Here is a 13016-nt window from a genome sequence, read left to right on the forward strand (position 1 = left end):
AATGTAGAGGGCACTGTGGAAAGAGACTCTCACAATACCACCATGAACCACTGACCACACATCAGTTATTTGCTCCTACACTCACTTTAACCACCCTCAGAGCCCCACTCCCACGTGCTGGCTTTAATGCAGGCCTCGGGCACACCTCAGACCATAGTTTCTGGCCCTTGTGGAAATGTTTGCGTACCCATGTATTAGGATGTCCTTTTTTTTTTTTTTTTTTTTTTCAAGCAGGTGGCCAGTAGTTCTTTTTCAGAAATCTTAGTTTTTTTCTTCTGCTTTTGGAGTAGTGCCATTTTGGCACCACTAGGGGCACAGTTATGCAGTTCTGTTTGATACTTCTGACTGCAGATCACTCAACTTTAGGATACCATCAGGTTCCCAATTGCATCTGGAGAAATCTTCCGTTGATGCTTTTACACGTCAGTGGGTGGTGCCGTGGTGACTCAGTGCTGCCCGGAAATGATGAAGTGGAGCCATATATAAACGGTTCCCCTGCACACTGGGGTCTGTCTTTTCTTTCAGCACCCTTTGATGTGGATCCAGAGCTCTGCTCCTAAATTCATCCAACAAGATTTCACTTTGTGGGGGTACTGTTGGACTTCTGCTACTGGGTTCACCACTGATGCCTTCTGATCTGATGGAATCCATTACTGGGCCCATACCAACTTCTACCTCGGTGCCTAGGTCCACAACTGTTCCTTCCATACCAAGTCTGTTTGCACCTGGTGATGAGCCCAACCTGGTCCCAGACCCCAGCTGAAAGAACGTGTTATGAAATCACAAAAGCACAGCTAGTTGTTAAACAACTCCATTCCAGTACAAAACTTCTGCCTGTACTTCTAATATCTGCACAGGAATAGCTTTATTCTTGGCTCTGATTTGGACTGACTATAAGAGGTAAATAGTTGTGTTTGGGACTTGCGGTTATTTCTTGGGAATCATATTGTTGCTTTTTATTAACTTTACTGTGTGGGGCCCTTTAATATACAGAATGTTAGTCTTTGTTTTGCTCTCATTTCTTAGTGTGAGCTCCAAACTCATTGAGTTAGAGGGTGTAGTCTGGAACCGTCACCAAGAGATATGTTCTGTGTCCTGAAAGTTATAAAATCCTTCAAAAGACTTTCTCCATGAATTCATCATCATTGCTGACTAAAATGTACCTCAGGAAACTGATGTTGAGGAAAGGACAAAATGCTGGCTCCTTCCTATACTTGAACCGGGAAAGACACACTCAGAAATTTTATATATTTTTGGAACTTTTGATAAGGCGCGAACAAGTCCCCATGATACGTCAAAGCGGGTCAAGTTACACATTTAGTATTATAATTCATATACAAATTAATATATTAACAATAATAGCACATACGCCCGGCAAATCAAAAGTAGATTTCAGGGAGACCTTACAAAGCCAGACTGAGTTGAGCAGTCTAAGCACTACTGGTCAGGAGTTCCATATTTTGGGGGCATGCAAAGAGAAAGAACGGGCATTGCAGAATTTTACAGGCTAGACCCCATAGATATGAGCCATGGTGACCTGACCCCTCCTTGAGCCCCTCGTGCTCAGGCTGGAGCCCCTTGAGCTGGATACCACCCTCACTTAATAAATACCTCTCTAGCTAGGGAAAACCGAGGCTCATCCAACTGGGGACAGAGACACATTCTTTCTAGGCATAAAGCCACTCAACCAGGGGGTCAGATACCCTCTTTAATCTCTTTGCTTTGGAGCGAGCCCCTAAGTAGGGAAGCACGCTTGAAAAATCAAGGCCAGTTAGGGGAACACCCCAGCCCTGTTTCCTCACTCCCATGAATAACAACACCCCATCTAGAGTGACAAGAGCTCATACCGATGCACACTGAACAAGCAGATCCATTCAATTAGGAAATGACTGAGAAAGATGCTCTTAGCTCAGCAGAAGCGCAGTTCACAGCGTAGGGAAAACAGCAGTACTATTCCTAAGCAAAACACTTGCACCTTCCGTGTTTAGGGAATAAAGGCAGCTGGTAGGTTATGTGTGTATGTATGTGTGTATGTATGTGTATGTGTATGTGTATATGTTGTTTCTGTGCTTGGCATGTTCGTGGATCATTGCATGGCTCCTGGTTTTTATCTACTCATCACTCGTATGTCATGTCTCTATCAAACTATCCTCTATTCTCACTCTGACTCATCCCAAATCCCTTCTACCACTTTCATCTCCTAAATATCTCTGCCTAAGCTCTTCCCTCCACATCTAACTCACCAAACCTCACTCTACCTCTGTGACCTCCCACACAACCCTACTAAATTCTCCTGCATTCATCTCACCCTGCTACTATGCTCTCCCTAACCCTTCCACATACTCTTCCCCCGCCACCCCCCTTTACTCATCCCAAGCCTTTGGGTTGAGTAAATGAAAGATATACTCCCAATTAACACCTCTGTATTTATTTCCTCCTCCACCCCTCCATTACTCCAGTCTAACTAACAAACTCTCATATCCACGGCTCAAATTAACTCATAATAATACTAAAACTGTACTCATTATTTAACGATACTAATCCATCACTAATTCTTGTTGGGTTCCGGAGTAGCGTGCTACTCATCGAAAAGCGCTTTGACGCCTCGTCAGGGGTAGTAAGCGCTATATAAATACGATTACAATACAATACAATACAATGTGTGAAGTGTGTGGTGACAGACGGTGTCGAAGGCTGCCGAAAGGTCAAGTAGGATGAGGGCAACAGTTTCACCTTTGTCGAGCATGATCATGATGTTGTCGGTAGCAGCAATGAGAGTGGTCTCGCTGCTGTGGTTCTTGCGGAAGCCGGATTGGGCGATGTTGAGTAGGCTGTTGTCCTCCAGGAAGGGAGATAGTTGGTTGTTGACTATCTTCTCGATGACCTTCGCTGGGAAGGGGAGTAGGGAGATGGGCCGGTAATTCTTGAGGTCTTTGGGGTCGGCCTTGGGTTTTTTGAGCAGGGTGTTGACTTCGCCGTATTTCCAGTTCTCCGGGAAGGTGGCTGTTTTGAAGGAGCTGTTGATGATGGTACAGAGCTGGGGAGCGATGATTTGGCTGGCATGGGGGCCGGGGAGGGGGGGGGGGGGATCGGCTGAGCAGGACTTGGGTTAGGTGAGTTCCTTGATGATGCTGAAGAGCGCCTTGCTGTTGTCAATTCGTTCTTTGTAGAATATTCTTTTGGTGGTTCGGATGAGCTGGTGATGCTTGCGGCTGGAGGCTTGAGGGCGGTGCGGTTGCTCTCTGTTTGTTCTTGGTGCCAGATCTTCTCGGACGTCTCGGAGCCCAGGGACTGTCAGATTGCTCTATCACTCCTAACTCCAGCATCTTGTGGACTTCCACTCTGATGCTTTCTTTGGCTTGGTCAGACTGTCTGAATATTTTATTCTTGACAGGCATACTGTCTCCTGTGTCCACATCATGGGTCCACAGGTGTGTCTGGCCAGGGGTCAAGGAAAAGAGCGTAGCAAACTGCTGGAGGACCTTCCTGCAGTCAGCTTGTTGTTGGCCAGAGAGGGTGTCTGAATAGGTCACTTCATCTACTGAGCCATCCCTAGGGTCAGTGGAGAGGAGATCAGGGAGGGGTTCACTCTCTGCTTCCTGTTCCTCTTCTGTAACCATTAACATGCTTACACCTGCCCTGTCATGATAGAGTTTAAGGCTGTTAACATGGATCACCCTCTTGGGGGTCCTGCTAGTGCCCAGGTCCACCAGGTAGGTGACCTGACTCTTTTTCTCTAGCACTGGGTAAGGGCCACTACATTTGTCCTGAAGTGCCCCGGGAGCCACAGGCTCCAAAACCCAGACTTTCTGCCCTGGCTGAAACTCAACCATAGCAGCCTTTTGGTCATACGACAACCTCTGGAGTTGTTGGCTGGCCTCAAGGTTTTTGCTTGCCTTTTCCATGTACTCTGCCATCCTTGAACATAGGCCTAGTATACAGTCCACCACATCTTGTTTAGGCTCATGGAGAGGTCTCTCCCAGCTTTCTTTCACAAATGCCAGTGGTCCCCTTACAGGATGGCTAAACAGAAGCTCAAAGGTGGAAAAACCATACTCCCTACTGTGGCACCTCTCTGTAGGCGAAAAGCAGGCATGGCAAGAGGACATCCCATCTCCTTTTGAGTTTTTCAATGAGCCCCATAGTGTTGAGAGCCTTGGTTAGAACTGTTTGCATCTGCAGAGAACGTGCAATGCCAGCTGTTTTGCTTGTTGGAGTTTCCATGGCAGCACTTGCTCGGTGACTCTTTTGTCACGAGTGGAGCTCAGGCCTCCTTAAGCGTTCCCGCCAATACCACTTATGCCCAGAGTTCTGAAGAAGACCAGACACGAGTGGGCCCAAGTAATCCAGGTGGCTCTGGACTGGGCACGAAGAGTCTGATATCCTGAGCTATTGAACATTGCTATTGATCCTCCGATCAGACTGCATCTTTAGGAGGATCTTCTGTCCCAGCAGGAGGGGACGGTCCTTCACCTGAACCTGTCCAGTCTCCGCCTCCTTGTGTGGAGATTGAGCAGCGGCAGTTGACAGTTTTCGACCTTCTGCCCGAAGTCTCTGATGTTAACTTGGCAGCCAGGCGTCCGTCCACCAAAACGGTATACGCCTGTCGTTGAAACAAATTTGTGGCATTGTGCATCAACAAGTCTGTTGATCCCCTTTCTGCACCTCTTTTGGAGGTTCTCTTCTTCATTCTTTGTTTTGCCCAGCATGGCTGTTCTATGGGCACCCTCAAGGGTTATTTGTCTGCCATCCCTGCCTTTTTAAGGCTGCCAGACTAACCTTCTCTGTTCAAATCTCCCATTGTTGGATGGTTTTTTAAAGGACTCACCCACATGTTGCCTCCTATCCTGTTCATAATGCCCCAGTGGAATTTGAACTTGGCCCTCCCAAATCTCATGTGTGGTACTTTCGAGCCGCTCCACAACTGTCCCCTGCAACTCTTGACTGTTAAAACTGCCTTCTTGGTTGCCATGACCTCTCCTCGCAGAGTGAATGAGCTCCAGGATCTCTCTTAGAAGCCACCACTTTTGGCTGTCCATCCTGAGGCGGTAGTGCTTCGTACTAGGGCTTTCTTCCTTCCCAAAGTGGTGACACCTTTTCAAGTAGATCCTGTCTACTTTTTATGTACCCCCACATCCCTCTCATGCGGAGGAGAGACTCCACTGCCTGGATCTATGAAGAGTGTTGGCATTCTACGTAAATCTTACCAAAGATTTCCAGGTGGACGATAAACTCTGTGGGTTATGTAGGTGCAAAGAAAGGGAGCGTGGTGCAAAAGAGGACCACCTCAGAATGTAGTCCTCTGCCTCAAGATGTGCTACGCTTTGGCGAAAAAGCAACCCCCTGAGGGTTTGCTTGCTCATTCCAGCTTGCTCATTCCACCGGAGCAACTGCTGCTACCACAGTGTTAGCACACGGAGTTTCAGTCCTGGATATCTGTCAGGCAGCGACGTGGGTATCCCTGCACATGTTCACTAAACATTACTGCCTGGATAGTTAGGTCCGCAGAGGCGGCTACTTCAGCCGTTCGGTCTTGCAGGACTTTTTGGTGTGATCTTAGTTTGCAGCCCACCACTGGGGATGGTATTGCTCGGGTATCTATTCTAAGTTAAGGAATCTGCAATAGAAGCCTCTATCAGATGGACAAGTTGCTTACCTTCGGTAACGATATATCTGGTAGAGACATATTCTAGTTGCAGATTCCTTACTGGCCCACCCATCCTCCCCGCTCTGTGAACTAATTTCTAGGGACAGGAACTTCCCTTCAAGGGCCCTAGTTTTGGCACACCATTCTCAGTGTTCATCATGGCTCTGCGCTATTGGCGTGGAAAGTTGTGAAAAGAAACTGACGTCAGTGTGTCTGGGTGGTGCCTGTATACAACCACAATATCATCACGTGACCATGACGCCAACGACTCCTGCGGAGTCGACCGATGCCACCTGGCGACGCATAGGGGTACTGCTTGAAGAAAAAATTCCAGATCCAGTCTGATGCCTGGGGAAATTCTAAGGTAAGGAATCTGCAACTAAAATATGTTTCTACAGATGTAGCCTTACTTGAAGGTAAGTAACTTGTTATTTTGCAACACCTGGTGTGCTTTAGCAAAGTGCATGGTTGCAATGCATTGGGACCTGTCTCACCCCCTCGATCCAACAGCTGGTTATGCAGTATTGGAAGTTGATTTCTCATGGCTCTTGCCTGGTAGATATATGGCCGCTCTTCATTACTTACTTATCCTCACTCCTGGATTCCGCCATGGTCCAAGGTGTCACCAGCCCTCTAAACGTCCCCCCTCCCAGTAATGATACGTTCCATGTGCACGCTGCTGTATGCTCCCTTGATAGGGAGGTCCCTGGCTAGCATATGTCCCACTCCTGATCCCATTGACACATGACTGCCTGTAACTCTTGTTTTATTTTCACTGTATGTCAGACTGTCGGGAGAACCGCTGTATCATACCATCATTTTTAATGGATGCCATGCTGCATTGTTATAAGATTCAGATATGCATCACGCTCTTGTTTTTATCTTTATTTTTGTATTCCTCTTATGCTGTGTATGGAACCTGCAATTCAATAAACACTCAGATTTTTAAAAAATCTGCGTTGATGAAGGCCATTTCAGCACCGCACAACTTTAAACCTAAACCAAAAAAGACTTATTTTTGGAATGGGCTTTGAGTCTTTCAGTTTGAGACTGTGTAATATGGAAATAGCTAGTGAATTTTTATTCTGAGAATGGCGTGGACAGGCAAAGGCCGGTAGAAAGACCCCTTAATAGTATAGCGCACCAGCTGAGGATGCAAATTTAAGGCCCTCTTTGTTATCCCACCCGCTTGGTGTCTCTGTATTCCACCATACTGAAGCAAGCCTCCTGAGATGTCTCTGGACAAAAATGGAGGAGATAAGCCGTCCAAAATGCCTCCTTGACCAGATATGTTGCTCCCGTTCTCGGTCGAGAGCAAGGTCCTGAGAACTGCCTGGTATATTCTCTCCAAAGCCGTTGCTGAGGAGTGAGATGCAGCGAAATTCATAATACAATGTGGGCTAGGTTTGACCGACTCACTAAGCAGATCGGTTGCATCAACGGTGGGGCCTTGAGGCTCCACACATTTGGCTTTTCGGGGGATGTCCAATCCACCCTTATGGACATGCCCTTTGATGGCACCCTTGTCTTCAGAGACAAAGCAGACTTGGCGCTCGAGCCCTTTAGGAGTCCTGGGCTATGGCCAGGTCCTTGGGCCTCGCAGCTGCTCCTCACCCCACTCAGTGTGCTTTTTAACCCATTTCTTAGCTACAGGAGGGATGCCCATCTACATCTGCGTGGCAGGGGACCTTCCTAGTCTGGTGCTCACCAGGAACCAGTCAGAGCCAGGATTCGTCATCACTTGCCCTGCTAGCAGTCCATCATGTCAGACAGGTGGGGTTTGCAAATAATCTGAAGGGGCTACTCCCTCCCTCCCCTCCACCATGCCACCATCCTATGATCGGATGACAGAGGATCACTTGGCTCTTCTCTGCGAGGACCTTATGGTGTTCTTGGCCAAGGAAGCCATAGAGAGGGTCTCTGTGCCAGAAGTAGGTCATGGATGTTATTCCCATTACTTTCTGGTGCTCAAAAAGGACAATGGCCTCTACATTATAGTCGACCTTTGATCCCTCAATCTCTTCATCAAGACAGAGAAATTCAAAATGCCCACTCTGGCTCTGGTCCTATCTGCCCAGGAGACTGGATGGTAGCGTTGGACTTGCAGGATGCCTATTTCCATATTCCCGTCCTGCCTGCCCACAGACGTTACTTAAGGTTTACGGTAGGCCACGAGCATTTTCAGTTGAACATTCTCCCCTTTGGTCTTAACAGCGCACCAAGGTGATTGCAGCCCATCTGCCCAGTTTAGGGGATTTTGGCTCCCCCTCCACCAAACTCACCTCAGGCTGTCGTCTCCCACCTCCACACTATTGTGGACCTCCTGCCTTTCTTGGCGTTCACTATAAATGTGCAGAAGTCACACCTGACTCCCTCTCAGATGCTTCCTTTAATGGGAGCTCTTCTGGACTTGGTGCAGTTTTGGGCTTATCCTCCCAAGCGGCGAGTCCAGGATATTCAGGCTATTATACCGATTTTCAGCCTCTATCCTGGACCCTAAAAGAGTGTTAGTATTCTACCTTGATCATACCAAAGAGTTCTGAGTGGATGAACAACTCTTTATGGTGTATGTGGGTGTGAAGAAAGGTCTGGCAGTGCAGAAGAGGACCTACTCTAGATGGTTCGTTCTCTGTGTTAAAATGTGCTACACATTGGCTGAAAACCAACCCCTGGAGGGTTTGCGTGCTCACCCTATCAGAGCAACAGCTGCAACCACTGCGCTAGCACACTGAGTTCCAGTCCTGGACATCCGTCAGGCAGCAACATGGGCATTCTTGTCCATGTTCACCAAACACTACAGCCTAGACAGTCAGGTCAGAAGGGACGGGTACTCTGCCGGTTCGGTCCTGCAGGACCGAATTGTATGATCTTAGTTCACAGACCCTCCTCCAGGATGGTATTGCTTGGGTATCTATCTATTCTGAGGTAAGGAATCTGCAACTAGAAGTCTCTATCAGATGGCCAGGTTCCTTACTTTGGTTAATACCTTATCTGGTAGAGATATATTCTAGGTGCAGTTTGCTTACCGACCCCCCTCCCCAATCTGCGAGCAAATTTCTGTGGACAGGGACTTACCTTTCTGGGCCCTAGTTTTGACCCACTAGTGGTCAGTGTTCTTCATGGCTCCACGCTTCTTGCGTGGAAAGCGGAAAAAGAAACTGATGACAGTGTGGCGGGGTGGTGCTTATATAAATTGTGCGACATCATATATGGCGTGCATAACCCAGATGATGGACACGGACCTGACCGATGCCACCTGGTGGCATGCAGGGGTAGTGCAACAGGAAAAAAAAACTCTGGATCTGGGGGAAATTTGAAGGTAAGGAATCTGCAACTAGAATATGTTTCTACCAAATAAGGCGTTACCGAAGGTAAGTGACCTGTTATCTACATTCATCAACTCTGGTTTAGTCTAATGTTGCCAATGCAAGAAAACCTAGAAGCATGATTGATGCAAACACAGACCTAAAGGGAAATACGACCCCCCCAAAAACCTGACTTCATAATAGCTTTTCACTAGTGTAAGAAAAAACGTACTTGACATGAATCGCCATGTAAAAGTGATATTACTCACCCTCCATATGCTGAGAGGAGCTGCTATGTCTCTCCTACCTGTTGACACATGTAGTGAAATTTCTCAGTGGTAACACTTCCAAAGTTTTCTAAATGAGAAAACAGAGTGGCCCTTTCCTGTGTTTTTTTTTTTTTTTTTTTTTTTTTTTTTTAAATCCATGAAGTTGGAAACATAAATGGCTCTGAAATGGAAACTTGTATTCTGGGGGAGGGAACTGCCATGTCTAAACACTCTTTAAATGATAAGCTTCACTTTTGTCATGAATGGCATCGAAAAAGACCATCTGGATATTTTATATCTTGTAGTATGAGTCACTTTTAACCCTAAAGTTAGGATGGTACTGGGGAAGTGTGTCTGAATCTCTACAATGGATATAAAGGTGGAGTTGTCTGATTCCATTTGGAGTCTCCAAAAACAAAAATAAAGTTCATTTTTCATATGTTAATTCAGTGTTAGACCCTACCTCCTCTCTGATCTCAAACTCAAACTACCAGTACTAGTTGTTCCAAAGCTACAGCAGACTAAAGCTGTAAAAGGAAATGCTTCTCTTTATTTTCGAAGGTTACAGTTTTAACTGATCATCCCTACAAGCCTGCCACGCTCTAGAATTAAGACATTTAGTAAAAGAAAATGGCCAATTAAATATAACAGTGATAAACTATTTGAAGCTGCCTGCTGTTTATGCTGACTAGTTTCAAACCTGCAAAGTCCTTTTTACTCAGCCACCCATTCACCAAATGGCATGGCGGTAGGGCTGTCTAACACTTTCTAATTCATGATAATTTTGTATGCTGAAGAACTGAAGGCAGTGTTTGGAAATTTGATCAATTAAACAATCTGGCTTTGGCAGCCTTTGCCTGCAACCTTTTGCGTATTCAAAGTTGTAATGTTTGAAACCAGTGCCGTTTAGCCTTATGTAAAGCATACATCCTTAACTTTTGTATCAACCTCATGACCTAGTTTATGAAGAGTAGTGAAGCTTAAACCCTTCACCGTTTGGCACAGCCAGCATGCATTCATTAATATAGCTGCATAGTAAAATCACTGTGTGTTGCTTGAGCAAAGGGTAATACCTGCAAGGGTATTAAGGTTTCACGATTTTATACGCAAGCCACTGCAAATTATACCTTTAAATATTCAAGAACAAGGAAATATTTCAAGAACTGTTCAAGAGCTCATCAGTATTACCTCACTAGCAAATTCTTGATTGGTTGAAGCAATATAGTGTCTTGGCAAGTGTGTCCATTGTAAGGCCCTTTTCTCTAGATATTTGTATGTGGATATCTGTCTCACTATCTATCATATTTATTTATTTATTTATTTATAACATTGTTTTTTTTTTAAAAAATAATGCTTGATGTTTTAAGAGGTTACATGGAGTGCAACAATTCCCTTTTGTACTTCCTCAGGTAGCCAAGAAGGTTGAGCGTGCAAACCATGTGACTCTTAAATATATGTTGGGCCACAAAATCAGTGTTATTTGGTAGATTACTCCCATCATGATCGAATACTGTGTTTTCATTGTTGGGGCTTTACAGATCAATGCTTCCTGCAGGTCATAATTTTTGTTTGCTTAATTTGAACCCAATGACCTAGTGCTCATAAATGAAAAGTACAGAATTGAGAATATAGTTGTCACCATTCATAGATCCAGCAACCATCCATCATTACAGTTAAGTATTGTACTGAATAATTGCCTGTGTTCATAAATACATTTTACAATTAATGCTGTTAATTTTATATGAAGAGATAAATATGATGGGTCAAGAATCAGAGCAGGGGAGAGGGGCAGTTTCCCAAGCCAATCCTTTTCTGATCAGTTACTGAAGAAGCAGATCCTTAAAAGATCTTTTGTAATTAGAAATGAATCACCTTTTTAAGATTTTTCAGTTGATTATGATGTTTTGTGGGAGTTTTGAATGTAGATCCCTTAGAACTGGACCAATACCAGAGCTTCTAGTTATACAAAAAGGATAAATTCACATCCATTGAATCCAATGGGACCTCATGTACAAAGCCAGTGTCTATCCTGAAACATTGACATTCATAGTGTCTTGTTTCTATGTTAGGCACCCTTGATTTATCTTTTTATTGAGAGACTTACTAATGGAAATTAACGTAGTCAGCTTTTGTGCAATCTTATGTATTTTAATCGTCAAGACATGCAAAGGCTTCTGAACGTCCTTGAGAAAGCATGGCCTGTTTTATCACGGATAATATCTTTTACCAGTAGGAACGTTTCCAGTAAAAATCCACTGTGTGATTCTTTAAATCCTTTATTTAATGTCAATTTAAAGGCTGCATTTCAAGTGATGGCAATCGTTTGAACAAACGGGCAAGATCAGTGCCAGATTTTAAGATGATCACTGACTGTAGATTCATTTGATAAAAATGTGTCCAATTTTGGATATATCTGGCTTGGCCCTACTGGACCAACACAACCCTGAACCGTTTTGCAAAATCAGATTCTGTGCTTTTAGAGTTTCAACTTTTTACATTTAGATATTTTGCTCTGCCTTCAGTTACCAAGCTCCACACCTGAGATCGTGGACCAGCTGCTGAACAAGAATCGTGAAGGAGAAAAACCAAGAGAGCCCCTTACAGAGAAAGTTGGAGACACCGGTAGTAAAGAATACGTTAATGAAAGCAGCAGTAATGCCAACACAAGCAGTAGTAGCAGCAGCAGCAAGCCAAGTAGTCCCAGTACTTCCCCGTCAATTAGCAATGGTTCTGAGCAGAAGAGAGTGCCAGAGGTTACATCCCAAGGTGTACAGACGTCAGGACCGGGGATCAAACAAGATAAAGATGAAAAGGAGGAGCAGAAAGAAAATTCCTCAGAGTGAGTAAACTACTTAGTGTATAAACTACTTCTTAATCTGCTATTGAAAGCATCAATCATGTTTTCCTCAGCAAAATTATTGGCACAGGTAATTTGTGATGAGGTTACAGTTCTCTGCAACCACGATGCCCTTTCTGGATCAGTACTGTGTATATATGTATGTATGTGTATATATATATATATATATATATATATATATATATATATATATATATATATATACTTGCCTTTAATAACAGAACATTGAAATATTTTGAAGAGCTTTAATGAGGCATATAACATTTTACACCACTACTAACTTCATCCGTTTTTGAGCAGGGTATTGCCACACCCCTGTTTCTTCTTTCCTGCTTGCAGGAAAAAGGACTTGATGAGTGTGCCAACTCCTCCGTTTTTTTTTTTTTTTTTTTTTAAACGTTTTATTACATTTCCTATGCAGACCATTTATACAATAATTCTGTTCGTACAATAATAGGATTTGGTTGATCTGTAATAACATGTTACATTAAAAAACAACTTAGGTCTAATTGCATCTCTCAGTATATATATTCAGCGGTGGACAACCGAGTCTTGCAATATAATTCTTGTATTATTAACAATTCAACAACTTGTCAACGTGCTTCCCTTATGTCGCATATTATGTTTGTGATGGTAGGGACTATTGGATTGGTATCTGTGTTGGTGTATAGTGCGGTTATGTTATTATTCGAGACTGTTGTTGTATACTCATCCTGTACTTTCCCTTGTAATATCTGACAACTTATGGATGTGTGTGTATTCTCCCCTGGCATGTCCCTTATTCGCCTGCCTCCCCGCACAAATTATTTAGTTTCATCCGCACTGGTTGTAGAATCGGTGTGAGTCTGCTCTTGCTTATGTGTTAATAGCGCTTGTGCGTCTATCTCCTATGTGATGCTAGAAGTGGGCGGGTTCTACCCTATCCCTGGTTCTATGAA

General features: G+C 44.4%; 1 protein-coding gene across 11 annotated transcripts in view; it reads left to right on the top strand.

Annotated features, from left to right (window-relative positions):
• Positions 1-13016, top strand: part of ATXN2 (ataxin 2) — a 1121476-nt gene that overhangs the window by 529612 nt on the left and 578848 nt on the right. For all 11 annotated transcript variants that reach the window (XM_069214846.1, XM_069214840.1, XM_069214837.1 and 8 more), the window contains one exon: positions 11744-12060. In XM_069214846.1, coding sequence (XP_069070947.1) covers positions 11744-12060 — 317 coding nt within the window. The remainder of the gene's footprint in view (positions 1-11743; positions 12061-13016) is intronic.

The sequence above is a fragment of the Pleurodeles waltl genome, chromosome 11 (genome assembly GCF_031143425.1).
Source record: "Pleurodeles waltl isolate 20211129_DDA chromosome 11, aPleWal1.hap1.20221129, whole genome shotgun sequence".
Lineage (NCBI taxonomy): Eukaryota > Metazoa > Chordata > Amphibia > Caudata > Salamandridae > Pleurodeles > Pleurodeles waltl.